The sequence below is a fragment of the Molothrus aeneus genome, chromosome 12 (genome assembly GCF_037042795.1).
Source record: "Molothrus aeneus isolate 106 chromosome 12, BPBGC_Maene_1.0, whole genome shotgun sequence".
NCBI classification, from domain to species: Eukaryota; Metazoa; Chordata; class Aves; order Passeriformes; family Icteridae; genus Molothrus; species Molothrus aeneus.
The window spans coordinates 21,345,622-21,358,597 of record NC_089657.1 but is presented as its reverse complement, the minus strand read 5'-3'; the positions used below and the strand labels follow the sequence as shown (position 1 = coordinate 21,358,597).

At 40.3% G+C, this 12,976-nt stretch overlaps 1 protein-coding gene across 3 annotated transcripts in view; it reads left to right on the top strand.

Annotated features, from left to right (window-relative positions):
* The window catches only part of BICD2 (BICD cargo adaptor 2), a 50,553-nt gene extending 38,846 nt beyond the window's left edge, over positions 1-11,707 (top strand). Inside the window, exons 6-8 of one of the 3 annotated variants that reach the window (XM_066557871.1) lie at positions 256-407; positions 6,322-6,487; positions 9,632-11,707. In XM_066557871.1, coding sequence (XP_066413968.1) covers positions 256-407; positions 6,322-6,487; positions 9,632-9,637 — 324 coding nt within the window. In that variant the 3' untranslated portion in view covers positions 9,638-11,707. Of the gene's footprint in view, positions 1-255; positions 408-6,321 lie in introns of all 3 variants that reach the window. The other 2 variants (XM_066557870.1, XM_066557869.1) reach the window with 2 other exon arrangements.
* The last annotated feature ends 1,269 nt before the right edge of the window (positions 11,708-12,976 follow it).

The following is a 12,976-nucleotide window of genomic DNA, read 5'->3' as shown; positions in this document are numbered from 1 at the left end:
TTTCACTACATCTATATTCTGTAACTTCCTTAATGCTGCTGCATGGTTAATGGGAGTAAGAGATGACTATGTCTGTTCCCAGTGTTCAGAAATGAAATTTCATTTTATCTGTACAAGATAGGTTCACCACAAGTTTAACATTCCAGTACAAAGTAAATGTTTCATTATGTGAATAGTGATTAAAAATCTTTAAGCCAGCCATTTGATAAAGAGTTTCATTAAATGTTATGTTTCTGTTCTCCCTGGTAACAACAGACTGCAGAAGTAGCCCTTGCCAACTTAAAAAGCAAGTATGAGAATGAGAAAGCGATGGTTACAGAGACCATGATGAAGCTGCGAAATGAGCTGAAGGCTTTGAAGGAGGATGCTGCCACCTTCTCTTCCCTGAGAGCTATGTTTGCTACAAGGTAACAAATATAATGAACTCCACAAAATTTGATTCCTTGCTTGTGTGGGGAAGAGTTGAACATCCTTCTCACCCACAATGCAGAGAGTGAAGCAGTAGGTGCTTCTTTCCAAGATCATTGCTTGCAGTGTGTGTGTGTGTCTGTGATATGCTCCGGTTCATGAGGAACATGTGTGGCTATAGTGTGCTGCTACAAAACATAAAGCTGTTGTGGCAGTATTTATTCAAGTTGGTTGGGAGATTACCTGTTTTCCCTGGTTCTTGAAGTGATTAGCTCTGAGAAGGAGTGACATTTAACAATGGAAAATGAGCATTTATTCTACACTGAAGATGGGACTCTGCTTTACCTTGATGATCTAGGAAAAGGTAAAGATGTTGCAAACATCCTGGTATTCTTAGGCTGTCCATCCTGAAATTGGCATCTGTTGTTTCACTGACCTGTGTCAGATGATTTGATTGCTTTGTATTTGGAACTTGCTTCTGCTTCTTACTTGTGCTTTATGGTGTGATACATGGAATCACTAAATCATCAAGTTTGGGAGAGATCTTTAAGATCATCGAGTCCAGCTGTCCACCCAGCACTACCATTTAACCTCTAACCCACATCACCCAGCACTGCATCCAGATGTTTTTTGAACACCTCCAGGGAGGATGACTCCACCACCTTCCTGGGCAGCCTATTCCAATGCCTGGCCACCTGAACAGTGAAAACAGTTTTTTAATACCTACTCTGAATCTCCCCTGTCTCAGCTCAAGGCCATTTCCTGTGATCCTCTCACTGCAGGCACAGCAGAAGAAACTGGCCCCACCTCACTACTGCCTCTCCAGCAGTTGTAGAGAGTGATGAGATCCCCCCAAGCCTCTTCTTGACAAGACTAAATAAATCCAGTTCTCTCAGCTATTCCTCATTAATATTCAGAAAAGCTAGACACAGAAGATGTGACTTTGAGCATTTCCAGAAAGGGAATAACAGCATTTACCTCCTTTTCCTGGTGCTAGATCTGGAGGTGATGAATGGCATCTAGAGACTAAAAAAGGTCTGGGCTGTCAGCATCCCTGTGAAAGCAAGGAGATGTCGAGGCAGGGCAAAGGCATTTCACTATCCAATGGGCATGCTACAAAACCCCATAAATGATGCTGTGCACACACATTTACAGCACTGAGGTGCCTGCTCTAGACTCTGTGTCTGAGAACTAAAATGTAGTGCTGCATATGTTGACATTCAACCTTGGTGAAGGTGCCTTTTGTAGATAGGCCCTGGACCTGGGTTGTAAAAGTCTTCTTCCAGAGATTTGTTGAAGTGTCTATGTCCACACCACCTTCCCATATTCCTGGTGCTCTGCTTGAACCCTGCTGCTAAGAGAGTGAACCACAGGATGCATTCTTGTGAAATAATACTGGTGTGCAGAGAGCTCCTCACAGTACACTGTGCCAGCTCTTGTTTGGCAGTTTGTCTGCCCTTTTGGTTTTAATCAAAGTGGAAAGTGAGTTACTTTAAAATACAGGAGATTACTGCAACAACAATTATTTGTCTCCATGCTTTAGATTCACAAGTCCTGGCTATGTTTGACAATTCATAGAAAGTGTCAGTGCTTGTATGATGTAAAAAGCAAAGCACATGCACGGCTTGGGTGGTGTGGGGTGGGGAGAGCTGAAGAGCTTGGAATTAGAGCCTCGGTAAGGAAAAGGTGGGGGGAAGGTGTTAAAAATCTGTCTTTACTATTAATTTCTAATATAAAGATTGAGTTAGAAACAGCAGGTGGCTGATCTCTTACAGCTGAATGCAGTCAGTGCTCATTTTCATCTCATTTTAACTGTGTCTCTGCTAATACGTTTCCCAGTTTTTAATAAAGCTGAGAAATTGTGATTTTAATCCTGCATGTTTGAATTTCCTTAGTGGGTTGACAGTTTAATCTCTCGAGGTAGAAGTAGTTGATGCTTCTCTCTAGTTCCTCCTTCAGTCACTGTTGAGTCACCTGTCTTGTTTTCTTGGAAGTTGTCATGTGGTCTTCATTGATTGCAGGGAAGAGGGGAAAAATATGGGTATGCCCAGGTGCATTTGGTTACATCACTTTTTCTTTTCTTTTTTTTTTTTCTTCTGGAACAGGGCTTGATTTACTAATGAATTTACATATAAATGGTATTAAAACTATTACATGCTGACCCTTACATAAACTGGTCTGTAGAACTAAGGCCAAACCAATGTTTGTGGGAAGCAGTGGTATGCAGCTTTGGAAAATGCCAAGTTAGGTTTTTTCAATAGTTTGGCTTCAGAGAGTTTTAGAAGATATAGTTTTTATTTCTCATCATTATATTTAACACTCAGGATGTTTATTTTCTTGGTGTATATATTTGTATATAGCTGGTGTTGTTTTTAAAAATCTAGTTGATGTTTCCTTAAGCTTCTTTTTTTTGTTGTTGTTAATTACCAGTACTAAGAAAATGGGCAGAATCAGAGTCTTGTGTTCACTGTCTACTTAAAGCTGCAAATGTGTGAAAGCAGGCTGATACTAATTTCACATTCTTCCTAAAAACCTGAAAGCCAAATGATCTTCTTTCAAAGGTGTTCTTAAAAGAAAGACATCTGTTCTGATTTTATTGAATATATAGCTGGGAAGTAGCCTAGCACATGACAAATGGAATGGTAAAAGGGGAAGGACCCTTATTGTTCTGTCAAAGCAGTAAAAATACACAGGTCACAAAGATATGCTGCCATAGCTGCTGCTGCCACCATCTAAATCAGGTCCAGAGCCTGTGTCGTCCTAGATGGTTAGGGAGGCAACATTGCTGGGTTTTGGTTTGGGTTTTTTTGGGAAAATGAAATTGAGAGTCAGTGAGCAGCATGAAGGAAGAAAGCAGTGCAGATCCCAGTCCACCTCTGTGTGCAACATCTACAGCCACTTCTAGAAAACTTCTTATCCCCTTGTTCCAGTAAATGATTGCTGTGCTTTGTACAGTGTGATGTTCCTTGACCCAGGACAGCCATGCTTGCACCAGGACAAGGTTTGAGTTTGCGGCTATATGATTCCTTTTGGATTAAAGAATCAGGAAAGCAGGTTCAGGGTGCAGGATGGTGTGTAGGCAGAGTAGTTAATGCTCCTGCTTCTCCCCAGTCATCTCTTCTATAGAAGAAAATGGTCGCTCAGGTACAGTTACAAACTGCAGCTGCACATATGCTACTGACAACACTTCCCTTTTTGTGGGGAAGAAAGGAAAAACTCCCCAAATAGAGTTCTGTGGAAAACAAAAAAAACAAGCAACCAATTTAGGTATTTGAAATAGTGAATACCTTGTAATTTCTAGGGACAGTAAGTTGATGTTCTAAATTTCTGTGCTAACAGGAAGCTCTGTGAGATAATGACTTGCTACAATAATCTTTTAGAGTCAAAATCCTGGCTTTAATTACAGCTTGGCTCACATGGGAAAGACTTCACTGCTTTCTAGGCTAGATGCCAGGCCTAGAAAGGCCAGTCAGCCATTGGCTTTGGCACAACTGGCTGTACTTGGTCAAGAGGCAGGAGTGATACCAGAAAATAAGTAAGATGGTGTGGGAAGTCCCTGCTCTGCTTTACTGCAATGGTTTGGTTTTCTCTTCCTTATCTCTTTTTGTTCCAAATGGGATGGCGGTGAAGAGTTCTCTTCCCCTTGCTTTAGCTGGCCTGGATTAACACTTCTCTGCTGCATGACAAATCAAGACAGCAGCAATCTTGGCGCTGTTTCACTGAGCTGCAAGTTTTGGGGCTACATTAACTTTGTATTCTGTACCAAAATGTGGATATGTTTTAATTTACAAGAAAGAAGCTGGAAGAGAGCAGAGGGGAACCTCTGCATATTTTTTATATGTCCCAAATCTTTTGGAACTATAATACTGAGCATGAACAAGGGGAACAGGGACAGGTCACTCCAGTGCCAGATCATATTTTGCTGAAGCAATCACATTTCATTTCTCAAGGAATTGGTAATGCTGTTCTGGGCATCCCCCTGGTTTGCAGTAGTGGAGCTTGGAAGGAATCAGGTTCAAGGTGTGCACAGAAAAGATAGCAGAAAGGTCACTTCTAATATAACCAGACCTTGCTTTTCACCTCAGATGTCATGAGTGAGTTTGAAAGCTAGGGTGAAACCCCACAGCCTCTCTGTCCTCCCAGAAATCTTTAGCCTGTGTCTTGCTCCCACCCCCAGGGGGAGAAAACACCTCTCTGACACTCTGGAGCAGCAGGGCCCAGGGTCAGTAGGAGGCTGGGAGCTGTTCAGTTTCGTGGCCACACCCTCCTTCTGGAGCTGGTGACACCTTCCCTCAGAGGGGAAGACTCTTACACTTTTGAGATTATTTTAGTCTTTTCAGACTTCCCAGGGCTGTTTCAATCTTACTTTGTCTCTAGAGCTGAAATGGGTCAATGGGACAAGATCTGGCCCAGAGTCTGGCTTCCACTCCCTGGAGTGTAGCAGTTGGTATAAGTCCATCTGACCACACTGAGAAGGGCAGGTGTTGGTGTTCCAACAAGTTTAAGGTTCCTGGGTTTGGTTATTTGTTGTTTTGGGGGTTTTTTTGTTTTTTTGTTTTTTTTTTTTAAGAAAGACCCCTCACATACTGGATTCTCCTGGGCTGCATAGTGTGGGAGAGGCTGTGAGGAACTCCAGAGCAGGATGCCCAGAGAGGCGAGGGGACAGATTCCTGTGCATGTGGGGGCCCCAAACTCACCCAAACTTCCTGGTCTGTAAAGCTGCAGTGCAGTTTTAGTTCATGCATATGAACTATATGTTCATATTACTGAGTTGCTATTTAACATCTCTATGTATTCAAAAATAAAAATCTGGATTTTTTTTTCCTATTTATATTCCCAAGCAAATATAATTAGGCATATAGGCCTAATCCTGCTATTTAAAGTAAGGGAGACTAGAGTTTGATAGCATAAGCACAGCTGATGAATCTGCATATCAATGCGTTTTTGTTTTGTGGTGGGTTTTTTTGCAGTCTGCTTTATATTACCTAAGGATAACTTTCCCTTTAAGTCAGGAGCTTTTCCATTTCAAAATTTAAAGGAAATTCTCTGCTGATATTTCTGCTTTTATGAAGAAGTTGTACTTTGCAGATGGTAAATTCCAGCTGGTACCTATGAATATTTACTTGTCTATCCATATGCATAAATGTTGTCTCTATCTATATGGACCTACAGGTAGACTTTAATTTTTTAAGTTAAGCAGCTTCCAGACTCAGTGACAATGACTGTAGATGGAACAGCTTGAGGCATTCATATAGCTTTATCACAGCCTTCCCACTAACACAGTTCCTTTAATTGTTCTAAAATTGATTTTGATGGTGAGAACAATTAAATAAAGGCCACTTGCTATTGAGAAGACAGCCACTACTTACAGCATAATCAGAGTAGGTTAAAGTAGAATTCTGAAGGATGCTTGTTTTTAATAGTGCTGTTCAGTCACCACTGAATATTTCTTACTTGGACTTTGTGTAGAGTAACAGCACAGTTCAGGTGGCCATTTCACAACGCTCCTGTTGCTGTCCGCAGACCCTTTCCAGCCTGAAGCTTAGAACCACTCTGTAAGCCCAGACAAAAGCAGTATGACTGCATGGGGTCTACTTGCTGTGGGAGGACATCTCACTGACATTCAGACATGAGTACAGATACATCAGGCTCCACACTTCCTCTCTCCAAGGAGGCTGTTAATTATACACCATCTTGAAAACCACAAACATGAAGTGCTGAGTGTGGGATTCTTAGAACCCCAGTGAGAAGTAGTTGTGGTTTTCTACAAGTTTAGTTGAAGTTCCTGTTCAAGAATGTGTATATAAGCAGCTGCAAAGCTATCACTCCTATATAGGCTGGACACAAGGGCTTATGTTGGAAGGTGTTTATAATGGAACCAGTATTGCTAAAGATTGATGTATTTCATTGCAGATGTGATGAGTATGTCACACAGCTGGATGAAATGCAGCGGCAACTTGCAGCAGCCGAGGATGAGAAGAAGACTCTGAACTCCTTGCTTCGGATGGCTATCCAACAGAAACTGGCCTTGACCCAGCGCCTGGAACATTTGGAACTGGACCACGAGCAGTCCAAAAGGGTGCGCACAAAGTCTGCCTCCAAAGCCAAGGGCAGTAACCCCAGTGTAAGTCCCATTCGGTCCTGTGGGGACAGGTCTGAAGGATCTGCCCTGAACAACCAGGTGTTTTGTAGTGAGAAATATAAAATCTGTTGTGACTAGGACACATGTCTAGAAAAACCATATTCTGCATCTTATTTTATGCTGTAACTGTCAGCGTAAATCCCCGATATCTAATGTCACAATGAGTTGACTCGTACTAGTGTGTTGTTGAACCAGGTAATACAAATGTATTACAGTGGTCCTAACTGTAAGTAATGCATAAGTATGGGGATGCTGTTAACAAGTTAATAGTGGAAACCTGCTAGCTTTTTCCACAATTAGCATATCTGGGGTTTGCTGTTTATGGTAAGTGTTAAGAGTACGCCTGATAGAGTATGTATCTGGTGTTACTTACTGTAGTTTGTATAGCACAAATGTGATCCCTTCTCCAGGGTTGCAGCATACTTCAATAAATGCTTTCATAGGCAGAAACAAACGGAAAACCTTCTTTGTTACTGTGGCCTAAGTGGTGAAAAACAAAGGTTAAAATTAGAGCTGTCTCCAGAATTCAGAACATTTGGAAACTGGAGTCAAACTTAATTTGCCTGTGGTAGTGGATGTTAAATACTTGCTGTTGTATCACCACTAACCAAAGTCCTAAAGCTTTTATAGGCTATAAAAGCTAAAACAAAACCAGGTACATTTGGGACACTCTGCATCCCTCTCTTGAGAGGGATAATCAGAAGAAACTTGCACATTTATATTAAAAATATGCAATATTAACTCCATCTGATACAAAATTTAAAATATTAATAATTGGGATTCTACCTGGTAGACAGTTCCACTTTAAGAAGTTATGTCCTGAAAGGTTCTGTGTGGTTTTATGTTGCACCTTCCAAGCATAACACTTTGGAAAGAACCCATCAGAGATACCCTTTGCGGGAAAGTAGCCACACAATATGTATGTGTAGAATTAATGTGACTATGGTCTAGCATTGTTGGTCACAAACAGTTTTTCTCAGCTCTCAGTATTAACATAAATAGGTAGCATTTCAGAGCCCTGATCATTTTTTTAAGTACATGGAAGACACTGCATTCCATATGCAAGCCATGTGTTTCACAGGGCTCTACATTAGAGGCACAGGAAATTGATCCAGATCATCCTGCTAATAGTGATTTATGAAGTAGCTTAGTGCACATATTAATCTTTAAAAATGAATAAACCTTTGTCTGATACTGAACTTTTAAGGGGCCTTTCTACCCACTTAATTACAATAAGTTTGACAGTATAGAAGTGTACTTTCTAATTGGTGCCTACATAACAGAAAAAGATTGAAAATGTTGCTTCTAAAATTGTGGAAAATTTGTGGAGCACAGAAAGGCACAGTTCTTTGTTTAACCCGGAGTTTGAAGTGCCTAGCCTCAGACTTTATTTTAATGTAAAGCCCTGTTCATTTTGTACTCTTTCAAATACTTTTGTATGCCCGTAGTGTTACTAAAAGAAATGTGAGCCTGTGCTGGTGAGTGCATGATTCCCAAAGCCATTCTAACCCTGTGCTGTGCTTGTGCTCCCCTGCCTGTCCCTATCCTTGCTCCCAGCTTGCTCCGTGTGCTGCCCATGCACACGCAATGCTAACAGAAGCTAATAAGAGCATGGCTGGTTTTCCCACTGAGGAGAAACCATGGGAAATTTTGGCTTCCCAGATATTTTTAGGCATGTTGGGGGAAAGTCTAAATTACTACAGTGAGATTTTAAACAAATGTAACTTTGCTTCAAAGCTGGGAACCATGGAAATACTGCAGCCCAGAGCCAGAATTTCGTCTAATGATCTTGAGAAGAATCAAAAAACCTCAAGTGATTAAATTCTAATACATTTCTAAAACATGACTGCTTGGGGCTTAAAGAAATTTCAGTTCTGGTTTTAGAAACTAGGCCCTGTGTGTCTGTTACTACTTCTTTTAGAAAATACTGAATTCTCCTGAATTTGAGCTTTAATATCGCTAAATAGCAGGCTTGATATTTTAGAAGAGATACCTTTTATAATTTTCAATCCTGCTTTTCTCTTTGCTGCACAATCTTCCAAAAGGCCTTTATTCTTCTCAGTCCTACATTAAGTACAATTTAATACATCATGAAAGCAGGCTTTTGAATGCTAACTTTCTCTGCTCTAATAGACTCAGTTACAATTCTGCTTCCACCATAGTAGGGAGCTTTAACACAGTTTTCACTGCTTCCATGTCTCTAGTGACAGTACTTTTGCAAAATACTGATGGCAAAAAGGTAAACTGGAGAAACTAATTGAATGCATTGTTAGTTTTTTCTTTGAATTAGTTGGAATTTTCTGTAACAATTCTAGTGTTACCAGACAGTGACTATTGCTTTCAGGCTTGGCTCCTTCTGTCAGTTCCAAGTGTGAGCAGTTTTGCTATTAGCCCAATAGCCTTAGTGATCATTTCCATCTTCAGTCATTTCTGCAAATATTTAAAAAACCTTAACAGCCAGCCTGCTGTTTGAGTCTATCACTGTTATGGTTTATCCTGTCAGAAAAAGAACTGAGGAATGGTGTAAAGTGATTTGATCCTACCGTTTGTATTTCTAGGTAATATTTAAGACTGAGTCTTTTAATTCTTGATTAACAATTTCTTGAGATGTTCATTTACTGTAAGTCTTTCATATTAGTCTCAATGGGTTGGGGTAAAGCATGGAAAATTCCTTAAGCCATCACCTACCTCTGCAAGCGGGCTCTTCTGAATGATTCTCTGCATAGGCCTGCATGATATTCTGACCTGCATGTTTCTGGAGAACCTAAAGCTTCACTGAAAACATTTCTTGCACACTCACTGCTTTTAACTTATGCTCGAATAGCAAAGCTGTATTCAGTACTTGTAAGAATCCTTCTTTCTGCAAAGCTGTTGCTTCCAGGCTGACCCCACAAAGCCTTGTTCACCCACTGGAAAGGCATCTGCGAGCTGGAGTGGCTGCTGTTCCCCTAGCCAGATAACAGACCCTCAGCCAACTAACCTGCCTGTGCAGCACATGGATGGGGTTACGTTTTCAGTTGATTGAGAAATAAACACTGATTTTTTTTTTTCCTAATGCTATTTTATTTTTCCATTTTTCAGCTGTAGAGTAGTCCCTGGAGAAGGCCTTTCCAACAGTGCAACACATTTCTTAGCCCTCCTCACTCTGGTTCAGAGTGGTGGCCCATTGCACACAGAATGGAAACCACTGACCTGATCCTAACTTTTGAAAACACCTTTTCCTATATACTACCTGAAACCTTCCCTTTCTGCCTGAAGCTATAAAACAAACAAGCTTTACCTATAAATGCTGCTGCAGTAAGAAACCTTACAAGTGCTGAAGAAACCTACTTCAAATGTAATCCTCACCATATTAGTCTGTGCTGTCCTAGAAATCTTGGATGGGGGAATTTACTTCATTGCAGATGCTCATTTTTTACCTGATTGTTAAACCTGTGCACTTTTGATATTTTTCTTTAGCTTCTTTAATTCCTTATGTAGAAGGTTTATATAAATGCAGTGGTTTGTGCTCATAGTCTCTCTCCAATTTGAAACTTGTGACTTATGAATTATATATCAGCATGTGGCAGAGATTTGGGGGGGGGGCTCTAGATTGTGATTAGAAAAGAGTTTCAACAAAAAACAGGAGCTCTGCTGAACTATGTGCTGTGCTTCAGCATCTTTTTTTTTATTAAAATGTTATGCTTTGTATGTTTAAATTACTGATTTTTTTAACTGCCATGTTAATTAAGAAATCCAGGGTATTCCAATTCTGGGGTTTTTTTCATATTGTATTATTATTCTTAGGAATAGTTCAATGTAACAAGAAGAAAACTTGACTTTGCTCTGGTTAAAACAGTAATAGGCACTTGAAAAATATTAAATAAGTAGTATTACATATAAATTCCAGAATTCCTGGGTTTTAGGAAGTTGAAGTATTATCGATTAACAGAATTTTATACAACTATACCAGTTAAATTCCAAATTGGAATTGTTTTGTTACTTTTTCATTTTATTGTGCCAAATTATGGTACATTTAGAAAGAAAAATTCTAAAGTGGTCAGTGATAGGGTGTTATCTGTCAGCGCCTTTCTGTCACTCATTATTGCCAGTAGTGCCTTTGATAATTTGAAAGGAGACTCTTAGAGTAGCGTAGGTTAAGTCCTGTCACTTAGGAGGAATGGAATGGCTGGTTTGGAATTTGTTAAAGATGTGGAGCAATAAGTGCAAAGTGAACTCCCATTTCGCACATTTTTAATGGTAGGCTTATTATAGAGTTTATATATTCAAGGCATTGTAAAAAATTCTGTTAGTCAATGATATTTCATCATGCAAATCCTTGCAAATTTGGGGTATAGACGGGAAAAAATCAAAACCACAAACCTGAACAAACATGACTACACTTTGGGAGCCAGATGGACTCATCTTGAGCAGATGAGCAGTATATGGCCACATTTATGGTATCAGTCTGGGAATGTGTCAGGAATGTTGCTCACTTGTGGGCGGTGGTGGGGGCAGGAGCCACAGCACTTGTGTGCATATGTGAACCACAGCACATTGGGATCTCCCTTGCATGTTGTATCTAATTGTGATTTCAGCAAACAGAAAGAGAGAAGCTCATCAACAAGCCATGCCAGGTTCTCAATGGCTTGGTGAGGCTCATGTGAATGATTTAATTGGTACTTGCTGGAGGGGAGCCCTCCCACTTCTCAAAAAAAGTACAAATTGAATTAATATTGAAAGTGCAGAGAAGATTTCTGTTTGCTGGAAAAAGCAAAATTATTCCTAGATGTGGGGACTTATATTTCCATCTTCTGTTACACTATTGATTCATAAGAAATATTGTTGCATTTAAAATTACTACATTTGTATGTGGGTATTTATTTGAAATTATGTCAAAGTACTGTATTATGTTCCATGTGCATTACCTTTTAGTGGTGGGTTGGTCTCCATTTAACGTCCTGTGCATGTATTCTTGCCAAGTAACCTTTACACAGACCTGAAAAACAAAAAAGTTATGCTTCTTAAAATGATAACTATGTTAATTGGATAACCTTAGGAAGAGGAGTGGAGGTCAAAACACTGCTTCCAGATTAATAAAACAGTTTTTAATCTAGGAAAGCAATGTGCCTGCGTAAAGGTAGTCACATTGGCAGGAGCAATAAAAGACAAAAAGAATTGTGTGTTCTGCCTGTTGGTTTTGTGGTTTAAGAAGGTGCTGGTTTAAGTAGTTGGCTGAGGGGATTTTCAGCCAGGGGCCAAATAAATACTAATTTTTATCTGAAAGAAACTGAATACGTCACATCAAGTTTTCCGCAGAACTAGAAAATTAATCATTTGTGCTCACGTTCAGGAAACACCATCCTCTCCTATTCCGTGGCATCTTCATGGGTTAGTTTTGGCCTGGATCCGACTGGTTTAATGTGTGTCACTGAACACCCTTGCAAACACTTGTACAGGGAAACTAAGGGTAGAACTATGGTATCAGTGTTGGCAATTCATCCTGAAATTGCATCTTAATTTCTCATATACTCTCCAAAATACTCATGTACTGTTAGGGCCCCATCCAGCCTGGCTCTGAACACTTCCCTGGAAGTATTTCCTGGCTTGGCAGTGTTCCCTGAGCACCCTGGTCTTGTGGGAGATGTCCCTGCTCATGGCAGGGGGAGAAACAAGATGGTCTTTAAAGTCCCATCCAACCAGTCAGGGATTCAGTGAAAATCCATTAAGTTGATGTTTGTCCAGTAGACTTAGCAAACAAACTCACAAAAAGCCCCTGAAAGAGAATGCCAAAATTCTGAAGGCAAGGCTGAGGTTTGCCCCATCAATACAAAGATATTCTTGGAGCAGTGACTTCATGTTGTCCCCTAGAAACATTCAATATAGTTTTATACTCTAGTTTAACAACTCTTGTGCCCCCAGGTAGGATTCTCAGAACCATTCTGCTGGTTGTTTCTCTATCTGGTAGCAGTCAGCTGCATGACACCAGCTCATCAACATAAATTATAGCTGGAGCGCAAGATGCAAGTTTTTCCTTGGGCGTTGAAAACACTTGTTCAGTGGTACGCGATGAACTAGCAGAGCATGTGTGCTGGAACACTTGCCCTGATTGTAGAGGTCTGCATTTTCTATAAGAGGAGCTTTACCTGCAGGATAATCTGCAGAAGAAACATGTAAATCCATCTGCATGCATGTGAGAGCAGACCTGTGAAACAGTAAAACAGGATTCAAGAATGCTTTAGTAAGAAAGAAAATGAGAAAACTGTCAAAGGAGAGTATTTACATTAAAAAGTTGTCTAGTGAATGGCTATTTATGAAAACATTCATTTTTTTGACTCTCTTCTGTGTAGAAAAATCCCCTCCCTAAGCCCTGGGGGAAAAGTTGCCTCTGCAGAGATGGAGGGTGGGTTCAGCATTCCAGCTGCAGATGTGGCTGGAGTTAAGTCT